Raw genomic sequence first — 19,841 nt, forward strand, 5'->3', positions numbered from 1 at the left:
TTGCTCTGCCCTGAAGATAGGCAGGGAATTGCTTTCTCTAAGGCACTTTTCCTTTGTGGAGGAGTGGGGCAAAGCCAGGAATTGTCCTGAAAGAAACCTAGCCCTTGCAGAAAAAGGGGTATTTGCAAAGTAGAATACCCTTGGGAGAACCAACAAAAGAGCAGTCGTGTCCAAATCAGTGCCAGGGAGAGCCAAATGCCTTTTTGGAGGAGGTGAAGTGCAGCCTTTCAGATGCTAACTAGGTATTTGGGGTTTCGATCATTCGCTGTATGGAGGAATTGATGCACCATTGGCTCTAAGAGGACTTGTAATTAATGCATCAGCTTGGTTAGCGTTGGTGCCTTCTGTAATGGCAGGAAGGGGTGTTCGACTGTCTTGAGCCGATGCCAGCAGGGACAGATAGAAAATTCAATAGGAGACAGTTGGAAGGGACATTTCGGAGATCTCCGCGGTGGTGGGGAGGTGGCACTGCTCAGGCCCTCGGTGACTCACAGCACTCCCCTTAAGCAGAGTTTTGAAATTAGCATCTCTGCTGAAAAGCTCTTCCTAAGGCAGGACTGGTGTTTCCAGGTAAGCAATTTCCTGTTTCTTAATGGAACCGAAGGAGCACTTTACACCTGGACACGAAGCTTTTTCAGCAGTATTGCTGAACTTCCCTGTAAGACATTCTGATGTCATTTTTTTTTTTGGTCTGCTTCATAGATTGGATTAATCAGCAGAGACACGCCCTCTGGGTCCCAGAGTTGGCTTGCTTTCATTAATTTGCACTCAAGTCTTTGCCGAACAAAGAAGGATTTGTTGAACAAAGCAGGGTCAGTGCTGGGATGAAGAGCCTTGCGCCTCTAGCCTGCTAGTTTGAATTGGGACTGAGCTGTAACTGTTAAGTCCTACGTCCTGTGGCCTGGATTGATAAAAACGTCCTGGCCTCAATCCTTGCTCCTGCGGAGCCTGCGACCTCAAGAGCCACCCCAGGGTGGCTTCAGAGCGGTGAATGGCCTCCCCAAGCTCCCTAAATGAGACACAGTCAGAAAGCAAGGGAGGGAGGTTTGAACAACTGCTGCTGTAGATAGAGGTGTTCATTTCATACCCTGTTTGCTTTAAAGGCTAAGTGCCGTCTCTGGGGGGAAAAATAACGTAAAGAATAGTTTCATTAAAGGTAAAACAAGTCTATGAGTAGAGGCTTTTTTCAGGGCCAGCTCTTGCGAGAGATGCGTGGACCAGCTGCAGGCTGCGTTTCTCCAGGAGCCCCTCAAGCGGATTTTCTCCTCTCTTTCAGCTCTTCGAGAACTTCTACTTCGGAGAGGTGCAGCTGGACTCGGTGCGTCTTTCCCAGAGGTTCTCCTCGGACGCCTCTGGCTACTACGCGACGTCTGGGCAGCTGACCTTCTGAAGGGGGTCTGCTCTGCGCGCAGGGGCACGCGATTCCTCGGTGAAATGTTTTTATAGGATGCGAATTTTGGATGGGAAGCTGGGAACTCCAAGCAGGGATGCCTTGTGACTCCTCGAAAGCACGCTGCAGCCGGGAACCGTGGCATTTCCCTGCAGCTTTTCCTACACGCATTGCTGCCCTCCCTTTGGGGGGAACCAGGGTCCTTCGCCTCCTTTCCCCACTGGTAACCGAAATGTCGCAGAGTTGCCTGTTTGATGTCTGTTGCCTGTTTGTTTTCCAAGAAAACAACTAGAAAAACTGGTGCAGGTGGCTTTTGGGGCATCACCAGTGTTAAGTGCGGCTTTATTTCAAAAGAAGGAAGTTGTTCTTAAAATAAGTATTTGAAATCAAGAGAGCTCCCTGGAGCATGATTTAACGATATTGAGGTCAGGCGTTGCTTGGATCTCCAGCAGCGTGCCTGTGTGATGTAGGTCTCCAAATAAATTAATTCTCTTCAAAAGCAAAGTGTTTATCTCCTGTTGCATTGATAGTTTCTGTAATTAAACGTCCAGCACACAACTACGTTGATAAGAAAGCATTTATGGTAAGAGCTCTTTCCAGTGACCGTTCTGGAGCGTGTCAGAAAACATAAACGCCTTGTCGGTGGTTTCTCCATTAAAAGGAGCACAAAACTCTTTGATACCATTGTGAATCCTTCAGAGATCTGAAGACGGCTGGTTTTTCTTGTCAGTCTCCACGTTCAGTAAGAATAGCGACACGGGCTTTCAACTCGCCCGAGGATGAATGCTTTGAAAAATGGAAGATGCTGGTGTTTAGTTGTTTTGCAACAACCTGGCGGTGGCGGTGCCTGCTGCTGCTGCCCGTTCCTGGTTGCTGCCGTGTGACTGGAGTCGCGCTGTCATCGAGGCGGAGAGCGTGTTAGCTAGGGCCGGGGCTGCTCCAGCACCTCCCGCTTGTACCAGTGATCGGGTTTAAGAGGTTTTTCACCCTGTTTCCTCCCAAAGCGAGCTGGCTGCGTGGCCGTGCACAGACAGCAGTGGGAGGCAGTCAGGATTCGGGGCGGCATTCCTTTTTACCTCCAAACGCATTGCCGGTTGGGTTTCCGAAACCAAATTGCCCATCACTGCTTTCAAGCCTGCCTGACAGGAAATCAAATCATCTGTGGTTTTGCTGGTCGCCCTTTACCCCGGAGCCTGCGCTTGTGCCCCGTTTACAACCGTTGGGGTTTCTGTCTCTGCTTTTCCTCACAGCCAAGGAGGAGCGGAGGAGGCAGGGCCGCCTGCGAAACCGTTCGCTCGGCGAGCGGAGCACCGGCGCACTCGCCGGCAGCCCGACACGGGGAGGTGCTGAGAGCACTTCACACCGGTTGCTGTCATCTTCCCGCCAGCCTCAAGAGGTACTTGGCAAATCTCCTTCAGCTGCCCAAAGAACCGACCTGGGAGCTGCTCGCGCAGCCGCCCACTGCGGGAAGCGGGGACTTGCCTCGGAAGGCGCCTGCCTGCTGGGTTTTTAACCGCTCTCGGCGAGAAGCAGAGCGCTCCAGGACGTGGGGTGCTGTTTGCACTCGAGTTTTCTTTGGCAGGGCATTGGTGGCATTTCCTCCGTTGTCACCTAACGCTGGTGATTCTGAGCTCCCCTTGGCTGAGGCGGGCGCATAGCGCAGCTGGCTTTGGGACTGAGCCTTCCCACCTCCCTAACGCCAGACTAACTTTGACCTTGCAAACAGCATCTCAGCATGGAGGCGAACGTGGCTTTTCTACAGAGAAGGGCCGCTCTGAGGATACTCCCCCACTTCCACGCTCACGTAGACGTGTTTTAAGGACAATTATTTCTGTGACAGTTTGGAAGTTGGTTGAATTTCGGCGGTAAGCGGCTTATCCCGCCGCTCTAGCCTGGCACGGCTAGATTTGTTTCACACCTCCGTCCCCGGGCAGAATTAAGGGTTCTGGTCTGTCCCTCTCCTCTGTGGAGTCGCAGGTTAGGCTGTGATCCAGCAAACCGTTGTGCGTGTACTTAAATTTCCGCCTCGCTTGATCCCTTTGTGTAACGCTAAGCACGCACGTGAGCCTGGTGGAGTGGCAGCTCCGCTTCGCCGTAGCGCTTTGGAAACGAGAGTGCTTGTTACAGAGACGAGAGGGGCAGAGTTGGGGGCTGTATGACTTTACACGAGGGAGCTACTCACGTAAATAAAACATACCTACTGCTTTTCGGGGGGTCAGGGCCAGAAGAAAATGTACTGTGATGGATTTAGCAAAGGTTTGCCCTTTTCTATCGTTATTCATAAATACAATTAGAATAGTTCCATAATGAGCACGACAAAACTGTGTTTTGTGCATGGTCCTGCACCGACGAATTGAAATCCCGTTAAACCAGGCAGTGTTATGGGTTGGCAAGATACAACCTAAGACTTTTAGAACTTGCCTAAAACTTGTTAAAACTGAAATCTGCGGCTCTGCTTCTTCCCCCCACCAAGGCTGCGTTGGAGGGTGGCCGCCCCACCTGCAGATCCCGATGTCCTCATCACTCAGAGGAAGAAGGATGTTGTTCTATGCCATCGTTTTGCTCGCTGGAGCCCGGGTCGGGAGGGCGACTCATCGTTAAGCATGAAGTTGAAAATAACACTATTTTCTATAAGCACAGCACCTGGAAGCTGTACTTCCACCCCCAGCAGTCTCACTTGGGGTTGGCATCGCTGCTTCAGAAGCGGCGCGTGCTCCTGCCACGGGCTGTGGCTGCTCCTTTTCCCGTAAGGAAAGGCAGCGCTGTGTTTTCTCTCCATCCCGTGCTTCCTCGCTGCCAGAAGAAAAGCCATGTGTGTGACGGGAGTGACCCGGCCGCAGCTGCAAAGGAGCCCGGCGGAGCCAGTGGTCACCATCCTCCCTCGCCAGGCCCAAGCGGACAGAGATGGCGGGTTGGGAGATGTGGGACAGGGGTTTGGTGGGAATGGAGGGGGGGGGCGCGGCAGGACAGGGGGTGCGGGATGGGGCCAAGGCAGGGACCAGGGATGCAGGATGAGGGGTGCGGGATGGGGATAGGGGATGTGGGATGTGGGATGCAGGATGGGGACAGGACAGGGACCAGGGATGCAGGATGAGGGGTGCAGGAGGGGAACAGGGGATGGGGGATGCGGGATGTGGGATGGGGATAGGGCAGGGGTGGGGAATGGGTCATGGGGACATGGTAGGGACCAGGGGTGGGGGGTGAGGGGTGCAGGACGGGGGTGTGGCGGGAGCAGGGGATGCGGGGTGAGGGGTGGGGCCAGGACAGGGACGAGGGATGCAGGATGAGGGGTGCGGGATGGGGCCAGGGGGTGTGGGATGCGGGATGGGGCCAGGGCAGGGACAGGGGTGCGGGATGCGGGATGGGGACAGGGCCGGGGCCGTGCGGTGCCGACGGCTCCCCCGCCCCGGTGCCGGCGCGCAGGTGCGGCGGGCGCGGCGTTGGCCCCGCCCCGGCCCTCCCGCCGGTGCCGCCCGGTGCCGCCCCGCGGCCGCACTCGCCGCCGGCGCCTCCCCGTGCGCACCGCTCCGCACCGCACCGCGCCGCGCCGCGCCGCCCGCTCCCCCCGGCGCTGCGGCAGCATGCGGGGCTGCGGCGGGCGCCGCGCCCTCCTGGCCCTCCTGGCCCTGCTCCTCCCCGCCGCCGCCGCCGGCCCCGCCGCCGGCCCCGCCACCGGCCCCGGGCCCGCCGCGGCGGGGGAGAGCCCCGGCAATTTCATGGAGGACGAGCAATGGCTCTCCTCCATCTCCCAGTACGGCGGCAGGATCAAGCACTGGAACCGCTTCCGAGACGTGAGTGCGCGGCGGCAGCGGGGCGGGGGGCGGCGGCGGCGGCGGCGGCGGCGGGGGGGGGGGCGGACGGGACGCACCGGGAGCCCCCTCCCCGCCCTCCCCGCCCCGCCGCTGCGGCTGCCGCAGCGCGACCCTCCCCCGGCCCCGGCCCCCCCCCGGGCCGCCGGGGATGCTCGGCGCTGCCCGCCCGCATCCCGCTGCCACCCGCCGCGGCCGTGGGCGGCTGCCGGCCCCGGTACCCCGGGGATGCTCCCCGGCTTCGGCAGCGCCCGACGCCACCCTGCTCATCGCCAGAGCTGGCGTGGCTAATGCCGAGGCCACCGTGGCCAGGGCTCGACGCCAAAGCCAACCTCGGCGGGGACCTGGCGGTGCTGTCCCCGGCACCCTCTCCCCACGCACCGCAGCAGGGCCCAGGCAGAGGTACAGGCAGGCCCTGCCTGCCCTTTGCGGGCAGCGGGGAGGGCAGCGCCGTGGCCTCAGGCCCTCGCTGACAGCTCAGCGCGGGTCGGGGCAGCGCAGGGGCCTCGCCCGGACCCCCGAGCCCTGCGGGTGCCGGGGCCGGCCCTGGCTCGGCGGGGCAGGGGTCCCTGGGGCGGGGGGGCGGGAGCGAGGATGCAGCCGCTGCCGGCGCGGTGGCAGGTGACCTGGCGCATTCGGCTCAGGATCCCGTAACCCCTCGCTTTTACGCAGCCCTTAATAACGGCCCCAGCGGCGTTTAGTTCCAGCTCTTTAGGGGGGCAGTCGGGGATTTTTCCTGGGCTCAATTTCCACCTCTTGCCCCCACGTTACCCCCCAGCTCCTGCGCTCCAGGGTGGGGGCCCGGCGCTGCAGCCCCATCTGGGGGGGGGGTTGGGGTGTCCTGCGGCAGCCGAGCGGGGAGGGGGCACACCCCAAGCCGCCCCCCCCCGGGTCTTTGTTCGGCTGTGCACTCAGGTTCACCTTGGCAGCGGGGATGCGCTGTCGGGAGATGTGCCCCGCTGCGGGGCAGGGCGGGGGGCACCGCCCCCCCAAATAAACCCGTTAGGGGGACAGAGCACGGGCAAGGGTGCAAGGGACGGGGTAAACACCTCCCCGGAGAACCCCACCAGCAACGTACCCGCCTGGCCAGCGCCCAGCGCCGGGCACCTGGGACCTCGGCCGGCTGCGGATGCTCATGGGGAGCACGTGTGGCTGTGCCCCCGCCACGCTGGGCATCCCTGGGGGGGCTGTGGCCGAGAGCCTCCCACCCTTGGGTGCTAGCAGCACCCCACTAGCAACACGCGTGGGGCCCGCCCGGTTGCACCAGGGCTGCCGGGCCAGGGGGGCTGCGGCCCTGCCGGCGGTTAACGTGGATTAATAAGCAAATCCTGTGGATTTGTGGGTTTTTCGGCTGAGCAGCTCCGGTGGGGGGAGCGCGACCCGCCGTGCGGCGGGGAGGAGGCCGGTGGCTGTGCCGAAAGCCGCGCCGCAGGGAGCTGCCGGGCGCCGCAGTGTTACTAATCACGGCACGGGAAAGCAGGCGATCGATTGCGGTGCAAACGCCGCCGCGCCGGAGTGAGAGACAACCCCCCCCGGAGCTGCCTCCCGCGCCTCTGCTTCGAGCTGCCACCCAAAACCCTGCTCGCCCTCGCCGGGGCGCAGGGATGCTCCCGCCTTACCACGAAACCCACCCCAGAGTGCCCCGCGGGGCGAGCGATGCTGCCTGCCAGCAGGGTTTGAGTCCCCGCTGCTCCCCCCCACCCCCAGGATGCTTTCGGGGTCCTGGGGGAGCAGCTCTGCCTCCCCAGGCAGCGACGTCCATCAGCCCACTCCTGGGTTCGCTATTGAAAAAACAGGGTGACAGCACGAGGACTGTCACCCCACAGGGATCCCAGAGGGGCTTCGCTGGGCTCCCGGGACCTTCCTCCACCCGATGCGTCTCCCATCCCTGTTTTCTGCCTTTCCCAGCTGGCCAAGGGGCGATGGGAGAAGGTTTTATCTCCAGGATTAAAGGTCTAGAGCCAGAGACTGGGGAACATATTGGTGGTGGGTGCCGGTGACATCTGGGGCTGGCGACGAGAGCTTTGGGCACCTCGGAAGGTTGGGGTGCCCAACTGGCATTGGGAGCGGGGGCTCTGGGCTGCCCCGGAGCTGACGGTGGGCGCTCTCGCTCTCTCTTTCTCTCTCTTTTTCGGTGTCGGCCGGGCCATCTCACCGCCGCGCTGCCAGGAGGTGGAGGTGAGCGTCAAGGGGCTGCCGGTGCCGCCTTGCCCTGGCGGCAGCCCACTTTTTGGGGGGGGAAAGGCTGCTCCCCACCCCTGCTGTGGGGAGTGCTGGGGGTGTGTGTGTGCGATGCACGTGTGTGCAGGGGGAGCCTCGCTGGGCCGGTGGCCCCGAGCAGGGTGGTGGCACGCCTGGCCCAGCGTCACCCCTCCCGGCGCTCACCCAGGCTCTCCCCTCCTTGCAGGATGACTACATCAAGAGCTGGGAGGACAACCAGCCCGGAGATGAAGGTACCGCTGGGACGGAGCTGGGATGGGGCACGGGGGGCTCGGTGCCAGCATAAGGGGGGGACACACTTTCTGCCCGCACGCCCCCCCCCCCGGGCTTGTCCCTTCCGGCTGGGAGCGGCAGTGGGGCCGGTGCGTGCCGGGAAGCGGCAGCTGGTGCCGAGGCGGCCGCCCAGCTGCAGCCTGAATGGTGCTTTGTGCCGGGCCGGCTGGTGGCCAGCGCTGCCGGGGCTCCCCCGGGGGGTCCCCACCTGCCCCCCGCGCCTGCCCCGGCCCCTCTCTGCCCCCCCCTCAGCCCTGGACACCACCAAGGACCCCTGCCAGAAGGTGAAGTGCAGCCGGCACAAGGTGTGTGTGGCGCAGGGCTACCAGCGCGCCATGTGCATTAGCCGCAAGAAGCTGGAGCACAGGTAGGAGGGCGACGGGGCTGGGGTCAAGCTGTTGGGGGGGCGGGGGGGAGGGGGATGATGGGGGGCTGAGCCAGGGGCTCAGTACCATCCCCCTGCGCAGGATCAAGCCGCTGGGCACCAAGGGGCATGGGGGCTGCAAGCCCTGCCACGCCGCCCCGCTCGCCGCCGTCTGCGGCTCCGATGGCCACACCTACAGCTCGGCGGTAAGGACAGTGGCACCTCACCGCGGGGAGGGGGACACTGGCTGCGTGTGTGTGTGTCCCCCGTCCTTGCCAACGTCCCGCTGCCACCCTGCAGTGCAAGCTGGAGCAGCAGGCGTGCCTGGCCAGCAAGCAGCTGACGGTGCGGTGCGAGGGGCAGTGCCCCTGCCCGACCCCGCACGGCCCCACCGGTGACAGCAAGCAAGGTGAGCGGGATAGGGGGGGCAGCAGGGGCTGTCCCCAAGCCCTGCCTAGCCTGATGCCACCTCCCCGCGGACGCCCTGTCCCCCAGAGCCATGCACCGGGCAGGACCTGGCCGACCTGGGCGACCGCCTGCGCGACTGGTTCCAGCTCCTGCGGGAGAATGCCAAGCAGAACGGCTCCGGTGGGCTCCCCGCCAGCCCCGCCACCGGTACGTGTCCCCCCACCCCATGCGGGGAGGGGACGGGGGGTGCTGGCCCCCGGCGAGGGCTGTGCAGCCACAGGCCGCATCCTGCCCTGCAGCACTGGAGAGGAGCGTGGTGGCCAGCTGCAAGGAGGCGGTGGGGTGGATGTTCGCCCGGCTGGACACGAGCGGGGATCTCTTCCTGGAGGCGGCCGAGCTGGCCGCCATCAACCTGGACAAGTACGAGGTGTGCATCCGCGCCTTCTTCAACTCCTGTGACACCTCCAAGGATGGCCGCGTCTCCGCCCCCGAGTGGTGCTTCTGCTTCTGGAGGGAAAGTGCGTCGTGCCGGGGCGGGGGGGTGGCAGTGGTGTGGGGACGGGGGGGCTGCACACCGCAGGGTTGGCGGGATGCATGCTGTGGGGTGGGGGTGATGTGTGCCGTGGGGTCACGGGGGATCCAGGCTGTGGGGTTGGGGTGTTTGCCACGGGAGGATGCACACCGTGGGGTTGGGGTGTGGGGGATGCGTTGTGGGATTGGGGGGGGACACGCACGCTGTGGGCCCGTGGGGTGGGGGGGCTGCACAGCATGGGGGAATGGGGGGGGGTGTGGGGGTGTGCATGCCGTGGGGTCAGAGGAGGCACACTGAGGGGGCTGGGGGGGGGGGGGGGGGCTGCCTGCCATGGGGGGGGCTGCACGCCCACCCTAAGAGTGGCGTGTGGGGGTGCTGCAGAGCCGCCCTGCCTCAGGGAGCTGGAGAAGATTCAGATCCAAGAAGCAGCCAAAAAAAAGCCGGGTGAGTGAGGGGTCCCGGGGTCCCCGTCCCCCCTGGCAGAGCCCCTGCACAGTCGGGCTGAGGATGAGGAGCTCTGCGGGGGGGGCTCTCGCACTGCACGTGTTTGGGGGGGGTGGGGGGGGTCATGGCTTCCCCGCAGGCACCTTCATCCCCAGCTGCGACGAGGACGGGTACTACCGGCGGGCGCAGTGTGAGCCGGGCGGCGGGGAGTGCTGGTGTGTGGACCAGCACGGCGCTGAGCTGACGGGCACCCGCGGCCGCGGCCGCCCCGACTGCGGTGAGCGCCAGAGGGGGAGCCCCCCCCCGCCCCGATCCAGGAAGAGGAGGGGGCTGCAACCCCAAGACCCGGCCGTGAACCTCTGCCCCTCACCCCTGCAGAGGAGGCGGCGGGGTTTTCAGGCGACTTCGGGAGCAGCGTGGGCTGGGAGGACGAGGAGGAGAAGGAGCCGGAGGAGGCAGGCGAGGAAGGCGAGGAAGAGGAGGGTGAAGCGGGCGAGGGCGACGACGGCGGCTACATCTGGTAGAGGAGCAGGAGAGCCCGGTGGGCGGCACAGCCGGGCAGCAGCCCCCCAGCCGGGGGGGGCCCCATGACCCCCCCCATGCTGCTGGTGTGGCATGGGGTGGGTGCATTCCCCCCCCCAGCCCCCCCCCCCCCCCCCCCAGCGCCCTGTGGGATGGGGCAGGGGGGTGCTCGCCTGGGGAGGGGGCGAGCGGGGCGGGGGGGCTGCGCTTGTGCGAATTTGAGCTTTTTTTTTTTTTTTTTTTTTTTTTGGGGTAGAGCCTTGTAGGCCTAGTGTGCTGCTGCGTGGTCTTCAACCGGGCAAACGGCGCTAATAAAAGTGGGAAAAAAGGAAAAAAAATACAAAAAAACCCCCCATAGATAAACTGTGCCCCCCCCGCCCACATCCCCTCTCTCCCTGCCCCCCTCCCCGGTCCCGTGCTGTGCTTGTGCAGCCGCCCCGGCCCCCGGCATTGTGTAGCGGCTGTGAAATAAATACCCCGTGCTGTGTCAAACACTCGCCAGCCCGTTCCTCCCCCCCCACCCCCCCGCCCCCCCAACACCCTCATGCCCCACCTGCACCCACTAGCCCTGCACAGGGTGCTGGGGGGAGCAGGGATGCTGCCAGTGCCCCCGGGTTTGGTCCCCCACACTCAGCTGACATGGGGCTGGAGCTGACACATTTCCCCCCCGTCCCCGCCCCCCCCCCCCCCCCCCCCCGTGTCCCCGCTGCTGCCATAGGTCCCAGCTCCAAACACACCCCCACCCCATATCAGCCCCCAACTCCAGGACCCCAAACCTAGACTAACCCCCACGCTGCCCGCCCCCCCCCCCCCCGTCCCCCTCCCAGGACCCTGAGTGTAGCAGGACACAGACCTGACCCACAACCTGCCCCCACCCTCCATCCCCAAGCAGGGGACCCCAACCCTTACCCCCCCACCCCCTAAACAGGACTCCACCCTCAACCCTACCCCTGACCCAGCCCATCCCTTACAGGACCCCCCCTATTCCAATCCCCACCCCAGCCAGTCCCGTATCAGGCACAGCCCCCCACCCCCCCACCCCGGTCCTGCCCTTCCCAGGGACCCTGACCCCAACCCAAACCTGCCACCCCCACCCCCAACTGTCCAAAGACCTTGACATCAATCCTGCTCCCCTGCACCCTCCAAACCCCCGCTGCCTGGACACCCCCCCACCCCCCATGACCCAGGGCATCCCTACTGCCCCCCCAGCCCTCGATAAGGACCCCGGTCCCAAAACACCTCCCCAGTCAGTGTGCAGGTGCCTCCCCAGTGTGGGGTCACCCCCAAACAGGCTTTCAGACACCCCCTCCTCCCTGGGGGGGGGACACACACGCGGACTGGCCTCACCACCCATGCAGGTGGGGAAGAGGCCCACCCCCCTGCCACCCCCCCTGCCACCCTCTCCGGCCGCTTGGCACCACAGGACGCCACAGCCTCAACTCACAGCATTTATGGCTCCAGGGAGAAAACAAAATAAACCGCAAACCCCCCCAGTTTGGGGGCACCAGCAGGCTGGCAAAGGCACCGTGATGCTCCCCACCCCGTCTCCACCGTCAGCCCCGCAAGGTCCAGGCGCTCGGCCCCAACACCTCTGGGGCCAAAGAGGGGACATGGCAGCTCTGTTCCTGGCCCAAGACCCCCCCGGGGGTGGGCTCAGAGCTTGCTGGGGGGTCCTGGCTGGAGCCGCCATGCTGCCCGCACCCCTTCGCCCGCCCGGTTGAGGGTGGCGAAGGCAGCGGGGTCGCCAGTGTGGCGGTAGCGCGCAACAGGGGGCTGCAGGACAGTGATGGGGATGCAGAAGTTGAGGTGGGGGTAGGTGGCCCCCGCGTCGGTGTCCCGGGTGTTGCTGGCCACGATCCCTGGCAGGGAGAGGAGTGATGCCTGCCTCACTGGGTCTGGCTGGGGGACACCCATGGGACACCCCCGCCCCCCCTAGCCCGTGGGAGACCCCCCCCAGCTTACCCAGGAGGTGTCCGCTGTGGGAGGAGATGAGGGGGCCACCGCTGGAGCCCCCGTGGACGGCACAGGTGGTCTGCAGCATGATGGGGTGTCCGGCCACTGCCACCACGGCCGAGAGGACTCCTGCTGTCACTGAGGGGCCGCACGCCCGCCCCAGCGCCCCGAAGCCCACCACGCTCACCTCCTCTCCTGGGGTGGGGGGACAGGCGAGAGGTGGGTGCAAGGGGGTGACTCTCCCCACGCCAGCACCCCCCATGTCCCCCCATGGCTGCTTACCTGGGAGGAAGGTGTCCGCAGGGCGTGGGGGGATGAAGCCCGGCACGCTCTCCTCCAGCTCCACCACCGCCACGTCGAAGGGGGATGACTCCTCGGTGGCAAACACCACACGTCCCCCAAGGATGGTGGCAGCCCTAAGGACACGGCACATGAGACGTCACAGCGTGGGGTGGGGGGGACAGACAAGTTTTGGGGACAAGGTTTGGGGGACGCAGAGCCGCACTCACCGGCCGGGGCTGGGTGCCAGCGTCACATGGAGCGGGGCCCTCGCCTCCACCACGTGCCGGCAGGTGAGGAGCAGGCGGGGGGCCAGCAGCACCCCCGAGCCCCACGCCGCCCCGCACTCCACCAGCGCCACCCAGCCCAGGGGGTCCTGCCCAGCTCCTGCCTGCGCCGTGACCCCCTGCACCAGCGGCTCCGGCGGCACCACCACCCCGGCATCGCCCAGGACGCCGGTGCTGCTGCCCAGGATGGCGTCGAGGGAGCAGAGCAGGGTGAGCCCGACCCACTCGGCGCCCTTCCAGCAGAAGGAGGCGGCGATGACGGCCACCAAGAGCGGCCCAGAGGGCGAGGGCAGGAAGGCGCCGCCGCCCTCGGTGCCGGGCAGGCAGCGCGCGTCGGTGAGGACGAGGGCGTTCTCCTCCCCGGCCAGGTTGCTCACCACCCCCCTGCTCAGGGTGTTGAGGAAGAGGTCAGGGCAGAGAGCGCCAAAGGGGGAGCCGCAGGCCAGCAGCCCCTCGCCCTTCCGCAGGCGGCCGGCGCTCGCCCGGCCCGTCCAGCCGCCCCCGGGGGTGTCAAGGCCGGGCACCCGCAGCCAGGCGAACCAGTGCAGGGCCCGCGGGTCGTCCCCCGCCGCCTCCCCGCCGAACCGCCACTGCTCCGCCGGGCCGAAGGCCAGCGCCAGCGCCTGCTGGAAGGTTCCGCAGGGCACCAGGGCCAGGAGCCGGGCCTCGTGCCGCCGCAGGCTGTTGCCGGTCGGGCTCTGTGGCGGTGCCGGGGCGTCGAGGCCGGTGGCCGGGGGCTGAAGGACGAGGATGCTGAGGCGGGGCTGGAGGGCATCGAGCAGCAGAGCACGGGGCTGCGCCCAGGCGGTGGGGCCGGCCCGCAGGAACGGGGTGAAGACGGCGCCTCGGCACAGCACCAGGCCGGGGCCGCGGCTCAGCACCACCCCGCTGCAGCTCCAGGGGCCGGCAGCCGGCTCGGGGCTGTCGGGCGGGCCGCAGACGCTGACCACGCAGCAGGCCCCCTCCTCTGCCATGGCGGCGGCCGCCGGGCCGGGCCGGGCCGGGCCAGGCCCCACCCGGGGGCGGGGCCACAATGGCCCCGCCCCCGCGCCGCTCCCCCCCCGCCCATTGGCTGCGGCAGGGCCTTGCGCTCTCCCCATTGGCGGCGGCGCGGCGCGCAACGTGGCGGTGCCGCCCCCCTCCTCCCCTCAGCGCGGCCGGCGGGCACCGCAGCGCCCGCCCGCGGACGGCGCCGGGGCCGGGCCTCACCCGCGGCCTCACGGGGCCGTTCGGGCTGAAAAAGACCTTTGAGATCCTGGAGCGCGACCCGGACCCCGCGGGGCTCCATCCCAGAGCGGCACTGGAGATGCCGGCGGCGGTGCCGGGGCGAGGGCGAAGGCGGTTTCTCGGCTGGGCCGAGCGTGTAATGGAGGCGAGCGGCCGCCGCTGCCAGGGCAGGAGGAGGCTGCCCCGGGAAAAGGCTCGAGTCCTCGCCGCTGGCGTTTCAGCTTCCCCCCGCAGCCGGGTCGGACGGAGGATCGCCAGCCCTTCAGAGGAGAAAGACACGTCTTTATTTAACCGAAAATGAGTGCTAGACAGTAATGAAACCTCAGACAAAAAAAAATAATCCGTCGAGTATAAAAGAAATTGGTTTAGTCTACATTAACAACCTCATGGTACGCAAACGTCAAACACTTCCACGCTACAACCACCAAAACAGCTCCGCGGTTCTCACTGCGACGGCGCGAGCGAGAGGATTCGACGCCCTCGACTGGGGCCTGGCCCGGCGGCGGGGGAACCCGTCTCACCGGGAGCAAGCGCCGGCCACCACCTCCCAACACCGAAACTGGGTGCGCTCGCCGGGCGCTCCTCTCAGACTGAAAAAAACAAAAAAAATCCCCTTCAACTGAAGCAGCTCGGATTGCACACCTCGGGCCCCAGGGCACCCTCTTCGTGACACAGCACAGCCACCCTACAGCTCAGTTAAGCCCAAATGCTATGTTTATTGAGGACTTCTAATATCGTGATACCTTGGTTCAGTAATTTGTGAAATATCTAAATATTGTTAAATATATTTTTAAAAAACCCTAACCAGACTCTGGACTAAACAAGATGAACGTTAAACTAAAAAGTTAGAAGGGACGCTGTTTACATTAACACTTTCTTTAAAAAATATAATTGCTTTTTTTCTTTTTTCTTTAAGTCAATTAACCACAGTGGTGAGACGTGCGCTCTTTTTCAGCTGTTACAGTGCAGCGTGCAGAGTTTTACTTCCCAGGTCACACCAGCCCCGCTGTAACCGAACTGAAAGGGACAACTTGCACCCGCGTGCGGAACGGTGCCATCTCCCCGTCACGTGGAAAAGAGTTGTGTCACCACTGTGCGCTAGGGCAGCCGAAAACCAGGAGTCTCTTGGTCAACACCGGAACGCAGTTGGAAAGCCTTCCGTGTTCTAATAGAAAAGTCCATAGGAAGCTGTGAACAGGATCAGTCCAGAGGAGTAAAACTCTTTTATGTCCGTCCAAGTATCAGTCAATGTACTGCGATAGCCAGCGGAAGCCTTCGCCGTAGCCTTGCCTCTTCAGGACGCTGCACATGAACACCTCCATGGGGCGCGCGTTCAGGTCCTTCAGTGGCACGTTTCCCTGGGAAAACCCAAAGGCAGGTCAGCTCTGCAGCCCCGCCGCCCTCAGGGAAGCGGCAAACCGAGGCACCAACGTCTACGGGTAAACCCTTCCCGGCCCAGGGAGCTTCCTCTCCCGGCTGCGCAGAGGCACCTGCCCACGGGACGTTCAGAGCCAGCAGCGCGGAAGAAGGGGCGTCGGAAACACCGAAGCAAAGCATTTTTGAGGCGCAGCCTGAGGTAGCTGCGACGCTTGGCAGGGCCATACAAGAAACAGTTGTCGCCGCCTGGAGAAGCCAGCACCAAGAGCAGCCTTGCAGTGTTTTACTACCGTCACTCAGCATTTCCGATCAGTTCTAACTGTACTAGTTTTAAACACTGAAAAAATGATTAGATGGGTAACTTGACAGAAATGCAGAGTGACGAAACCGGAAGAGCCAGACAACGTGTCAGAACACCAGCTGGACACCTAATCCCCCCATTGTTGCAGAGGTACCACGTTTTGCAAAGTTGTGGCAGTTTCAAAACTTGCCCGAGGGTGGTGGTGTTATTAAAAATTCACCTCGGTCAATATTGTGGACAAATTCACAGGAACAGCTCAATTAGTTTCTGGACGGTGCCCCATTCTGCAACAAACCCAAGCCCTCCCTCGCTTGCGGACGATCCAAGATGCGGGTGCCTCCCTACCTTTCCTGTGGTCTGTCCGTAGAGCCCAAAGATCTCCCGCAGTTTCTCCTCACTGATGGCCTCTGGTCTGTCGATTTTGTTACCCAAGATAAGGATTGGCACGTTGGATATTGTTTCATCTGTCATTAGCGCCTGCGTGCAAGACGGAAGAAGAGTTAAGCAGAGGCAGAACAAACACCCAGTGTTCGAAGAAAAACATTTTGCTCGAGCTCCGTGACCAACAAGGGCTATTTTTTGGTGCTGCAGGATTTCTGCGGAAGAGGAGTCTCTCCAGAAAGGCTTCCCAGAAGAAGCTCCTATCTAAGCGCATGGGCCATTTCAAAACTTCTTCGGCTCTGGGATGACTGTACTTATAAACCCACACTGATCCGGGCCCTGCATAAAGTAACGCGCACATTCTTATAAGCACACGCTTTGGACACCGCATCGCTGGCGTAAAAGATGCATCGGAAGTGCAAATCCAAAGCACGAGACTCTCAAAATGCGCTGTCCACAAGTTCCAGCCCCCCAAAAGAATATTTATAATTTAGCTCTTCAGAGGTGTTAGGGAAGGAAGAAAATAAGTTTACATTAAGCTCAACTTTGGATTCCATAAGACGCGAGTGATCTGCGCAGTCCACCAGGAAGACGATCCCGTTGATGGCCGGCAGATAGTTCTTCCAGACCCGGCGAGCTGGAATGCAGAAGCGACAAACACCGCCCCGTGAAAACGCTACCCGAAGCAAGGGGAGAACTACACCGAAAAAGGAGCCACCCTCTTCGTTACGATTTCCTCAAGGCAACAGAAGACCTTCTTCTGGTGAAGGGACCGGCCGAGGTTGCAAGGCAGTTTGGAGAGCCCGTTACACTCTCTCTGCTTTCATAAGTAAGCCTCGGCAACTAAGGCTGCCTTTTGAGCCAGGGTGTCTTTCTTCCAATATTTTTGCATATTAAAAAAAGAAAAAGGCAGAAAAACTTTGCTTAGAACTTCCAGAAGGTCTAAAAATAAAAATTCAGCAATTATTCAAAAGAATAAGCCTACGACATTCAAGTCTTCCACAGCTAAAAATATTTCAGGCAGCAGAGCATGAACTGGCAGCATTTTTTTCCAAACTGCCAGAATTAAGCACAAGTATTGAACCACTGGCATGCCTAGAGCCAGGAGGTTATTTCCACATATAGCTCCATAAATAATTTCAGGCAACAAATAATTAGATACTGCTAATTGCTATCGCTTTTCTACCACTTTTTGGTAGATTTTTCTTAAGGTGGCTGGAGAACATCGTGGAAATCGGAAGGCTGACCTCATTCAGTGCCTCCCACTCAGCAACTTCACTCTTACCTTGCTCATGTCCACCCAGATCAAAAGTCGTAAAGGTCATTCCAGCAATCGTCAGCTCCTCTGATGCTGGAAAGTAAAAATACAGGGAATAAAGAAGCTGTCACAGCCAGAATTTCCTGGGGACTCATGTTAACATCACACACGCTTCTCATGTAAGAGATCCTGTAGGATTCAGGACTTCCCTGAATTGCCCGTAGAATTCAGCCACTGAAATGGAGTCATTTCACAAAATAATTTCTCCTACCTCCCTGCTTAAGCACGTGCTTATTGATCTGCAATTGTCATACTTCACTATATTTTTCGTTAGAAACCCATTCCCTCCCCAAGCGAGGCACGTGATTATTAACTGAACCACGCCATTTCTCAGGCTCTCCATTTTACATTTAAGAGAAAAACGCCAATCCACTTTCGCTCGGGCAACCAACACGCAGCTGCAACCTCGGGTGCAGTTTTAAGACTCTTAAAAAGTCCATCGCCCCAGTGCAGCGCTATCACCGAGGCATCTTTTGAGACTGCAACTCCAAAACTGAAGAGGAAAAACCACCTCAGGAGGCAGGCGGGGCTCAGTCGCTGGCAGACTTACTGGGATGTAGTGTCGGGACATGCTGACCCAGCCTGTCGTCTTTCAGCATGTGTAGCAGAGTGGTTTTGCCTGCGTTATCCAAGCCCAGGAACACGAGTTTTCCAGACTTCTTGTACAAACCTGGAAAGAAAAACAAACAAGGAAGAAAAACTCCAGCAGGCTTATCTCGGCACACGAGCAGAAACGCTACGACACTCGCTGCTGTTTATATACACTCTCCCAGAGCTATACGGCCACCCGGGCTTCTACGGTACTTCCCGCCCCGACAGAGAACAGCAGGGGAAAAAAAAGCACAGCTTGAACTGGTTTTTACCACAGCAATGCCATGTAACGTCTACAACAACAGACATTTTCTAAGCTTGTATTTCTACGAGTAATGTATTCTCTTCTCGGATACATCCTAGCAGAAGGATGTGCAGTGAAGTATCACTTATGTGCAATGGGTTATGGATCAATCTGTCGCCCCAAAGGGAATAAACTTATAAAAGACAGCAGCAAGTTGTTGAAGAAAAAAATGGAAAGCATGAAACAACACATCATTTTCTTTAGAGAAACTGATTTTTTTTTCCACTTTCCGGTACACATCTGCCACAGGCAAGTTCCCTTAGGTTTCCAACAGGACTTTTTCTCATCCCTCCCTACCCCTCACGGGACAGAGAGCGCCCCGTTCTCCAACAAGGATCTCTGCTGAAAGTCACGGCTCTGGCAGGAGCTTTGCCATCGCCCACACCCCAGGAGAGGGCCGGCTGCTCGCGCTGCGGTCAAGCTGCCAGCCCAGCTACACGGGTCGCCCTGGACTGGGGCAACGTTTTGGCCAGCACCACCGCAAAGAATCTTCACCCCAGATCGTGCTGTGGGCCTCAGCCAGCGGCCAGCAGCTCCCCCAGGCACAACACAGTGGGCAGCCTGGGGTGGGCAGGGACAATTTAAGGAGGAGTAAGGCAGCCAGCTGCAGCGGTGAGAAATAAGGGCGAGCTCTGGCGGAGCTGGTGAGCTCGGGTGCCAGGAGGAGGAGGAGGATGGGGTTCCCTGGCTGCCTGGGGCAGGGCGTTGGGCGCAACAGGCCCTTTGGCATCAGCCCAGCTGCTCTCACTCTTCTAAACAGCAAGAGAAAGACCGAGTGGGAGCCAAACGCCTCCAACGTATTCTCAAAGTTTTTCCTCTGAGCGTGAAAAAGACCTTTATCGATTTGCAGCTTTCTCACCAGACTCTATCCCAGCCAGAGCCACCGCACGCCCCAAGAGAGACGTGCTTTAATCGCTAACTTTTACGTGATCTTGGCAACTGGCACAAGCCAAACAGACCTAAGGGCAGCTGCCGCAGCCCGGGCCGAGCTGCTGAAGCACCAACGTAAGGCGGCATTACCGAGAAACTGCAGCACGCTGCTGAAGCCGTTGTAGAGCCATTCGAAAATGAAAGACATCGCTGAAGATTAAATCACCTGCCGGGACAAAACCAAAACCAGCGTCACAAGCGTCAGCGCCTGCTGGCAGCCGGCTGGTTGCCCCCCGTCCCCGCGGGCTGCCGCCGCTCAGAAGCAGGTCCCGCTCCCCTCCCGGCCGGCACACCGGAGAGGTGACTAATTCCCCCCGGGCGAGCTTCCCGAGCGGGCGGCAGCGGAGGCGCCGGCCGCCGGACCCCCCCACACACCCTTCGCCTCCAACCCCGGCTCCGGGCGGGGGGCGGTGAGGGGGGGCCCGGGAGGAGGCGGCCCCAGCGGCGGCCTCAAGGGCGGGCGGCGCGGCCTAGCCCCCGCCCCCCCCCACCCCTGCCTGCGTGTCACCCCCCGCCGCCGCCCCGCGCCCGGCCCGGCCCGGCCCGACCGCCCCGCTCGCTGCCCTCCCCGGGGCCCGGCCGCCCCCCGCCGCCGCTCACCCCCGGCTGCCCCCGGGCCGCCGCGCCACCGACTCCCCTCCTCGGCAGCCGCCAGCTCCCCGCCGGAAACACGTCACCCCGCGCGCCCCGCCCACTTCCGGCCCGGCGCCATCGCCGCGCTGGCTCCCCACGTCGGCCGTGCGTCTGACGTCACGCCAGCGCGCGGCCGCGCCCGGACGCCGCGGGTTCGAGACCGCCCCCAGGCGGGGCCGCCCTGCAGGACATGGGCTCGAGGCCGCCACCCCGCTCTGGAAGTCTGCGGGTTCGAGGCCGGCCCCGGGCGGGTCTGCCCGCCCCAAGTCAAAGGGAGGGATACGATACTGCCTTACCC

At 62.1% G+C, this 19,841-nt stretch overlaps 3 protein-coding genes across 10 annotated transcripts in view; 1 reads left to right on the plus strand and 2 right to left on the minus strand.

Moving 5' to 3' along the window:
- Nucleotides 1-10,454, plus strand: part of LOC141945738 (testican-2-like) — a 46,955-nt gene extending 36,501 nt beyond the window's left edge. For 3 of the 7 annotated variants that reach the window (XM_074874214.1, XM_074874211.1, XM_074874212.1), the window contains 9 exons: nucleotides 7,607-7,652; nucleotides 7,945-8,059; nucleotides 8,160-8,262; nucleotides 8,357-8,465; nucleotides 8,552-8,671; nucleotides 8,764-8,982; nucleotides 9,378-9,440; nucleotides 9,580-9,717; nucleotides 9,819-10,454. In XM_074874214.1, the coding sequence (XP_074730315.1) occupies nucleotides 7,607-7,652; nucleotides 7,945-8,059; nucleotides 8,160-8,262; nucleotides 8,357-8,465; nucleotides 8,552-8,671; nucleotides 8,764-8,982; nucleotides 9,378-9,440; nucleotides 9,580-9,717; nucleotides 9,819-9,964 (1,059 nt within the window). In that variant the 3' untranslated portion in view covers nucleotides 9,965-10,454. Of the gene's footprint in view, nucleotides 1-1,276; nucleotides 1,895-4,948; nucleotides 5,182-7,606; nucleotides 7,653-7,944; nucleotides 8,060-8,159; nucleotides 8,263-8,356; nucleotides 8,466-8,551; nucleotides 8,672-8,763; nucleotides 8,983-9,377; nucleotides 9,441-9,579; nucleotides 9,718-9,818 lie in introns of those variants that run through there. The other 4 variants (XR_012629590.1, XM_074874216.1, XM_074874213.1 and 1 more) reach the window with 3 other exon arrangements.
- Nucleotides 10,455-11,396: 942 nt separating this feature from the next.
- Nucleotides 11,397-13,482, minus strand: TYSND1 (trypsin like peroxisomal matrix peptidase 1). Of its 2 annotated transcripts, none has more exons than XM_074874204.1 (4): nucleotides 12,425-13,482; nucleotides 12,198-12,331; nucleotides 11,925-12,110; nucleotides 11,397-11,821 (listed from the first exon to the last, which is right to left on the minus strand). In XM_074874204.1, exons 1-4 carry the CDS (start codon nucleotides 13,453-13,455, stop codon nucleotides 11,616-11,618), a joined length of 1,557 nt encoding a protein of 518 aa, XP_074730305.1. In that variant the 5' UTR covers nucleotides 13,456-13,482; the 3' UTR covers nucleotides 11,397-11,615. The 2 variants fall into 2 exon arrangements, with proteins under 2 accessions (XP_074730305.1, XP_074730304.1); XM_074874203.1 differs by having other exon boundaries at nucleotides 11,397-11,843.
- Nucleotides 13,483-13,969: 487 nt separating this feature from the next.
- On the minus strand, nucleotides 13,970-19,602 carry SAR1A (secretion associated Ras related GTPase 1A). Its single transcript, XM_074874205.1, has 7 exons — nucleotides 19,511-19,602; nucleotides 19,001-19,076; nucleotides 17,636-17,755; nucleotides 17,053-17,118; nucleotides 16,301-16,404; nucleotides 15,732-15,863; nucleotides 13,970-15,066 (listed from the first exon to the last, which is right to left on the minus strand). Exons 2-7 carry the CDS (start codon nucleotides 19,056-19,058, stop codon nucleotides 14,950-14,952), a joined length of 597 nt encoding a protein of 198 aa, XP_074730306.1. The 5' UTR covers nucleotides 19,059-19,076; nucleotides 19,511-19,602; the 3' UTR covers nucleotides 13,970-14,949.
- Between the last annotated feature and the right edge of the window lie 239 nt (nucleotides 19,603-19,841).

The sequence above is a fragment of the Strix uralensis genome, chromosome 7 (assembly GCF_047716275.1).
Source record: "Strix uralensis isolate ZFMK-TIS-50842 chromosome 7, bStrUra1, whole genome shotgun sequence".
NCBI classification, from domain to species: domain Eukaryota; kingdom Metazoa; phylum Chordata; class Aves; order Strigiformes; family Strigidae; genus Strix; species Strix uralensis.

Bases quoted from the DNA above. Each gene is read 5' to 3' on its own strand.
- TYSND1 (XM_074874203.1), bottom strand. From the start codon at position 13,455: ATGGCAGAGGAGGGGGCCTGCTGCGTGGTCAGCGTCTGCGGCCCGCCC. The intron at 12,332-12,424 runs GTGAGTGCGGCT...CCGTGTCCTTAG, and splicing joins CTGGCACCCAGCCCCGGCCG to GGCTGCCACCATCCTTGGGG. The intron at 11,844-11,924 runs GTAAGCTGGGGG...CCAGTGAGGCAG, and splicing joins CCACAGCGGACACCTCCTGG to GCATCACTCCTCTCCCTGCC.
- SAR1A (XM_074874205.1), bottom strand. From the start codon at position 19,058: ATGTCTTTCATTTTCGAATGGCTCTACAACGGCTTCAGCAGCGTGCTG. The intron at 17,756-19,000 runs GTAATGCCGCCT...TTTTCTTTCCAG, and splicing joins CAGCGTGCTGCAGTTTCTCG to GTTTGTACAAGAAGTCTGGA. The intron at 15,864-16,300 runs GTAAACTTATTT...TCTTGCACGCAG, and splicing joins AATCCAAAGTTGAGCTTAAT to GCGCTAATGACAGATGAAAC.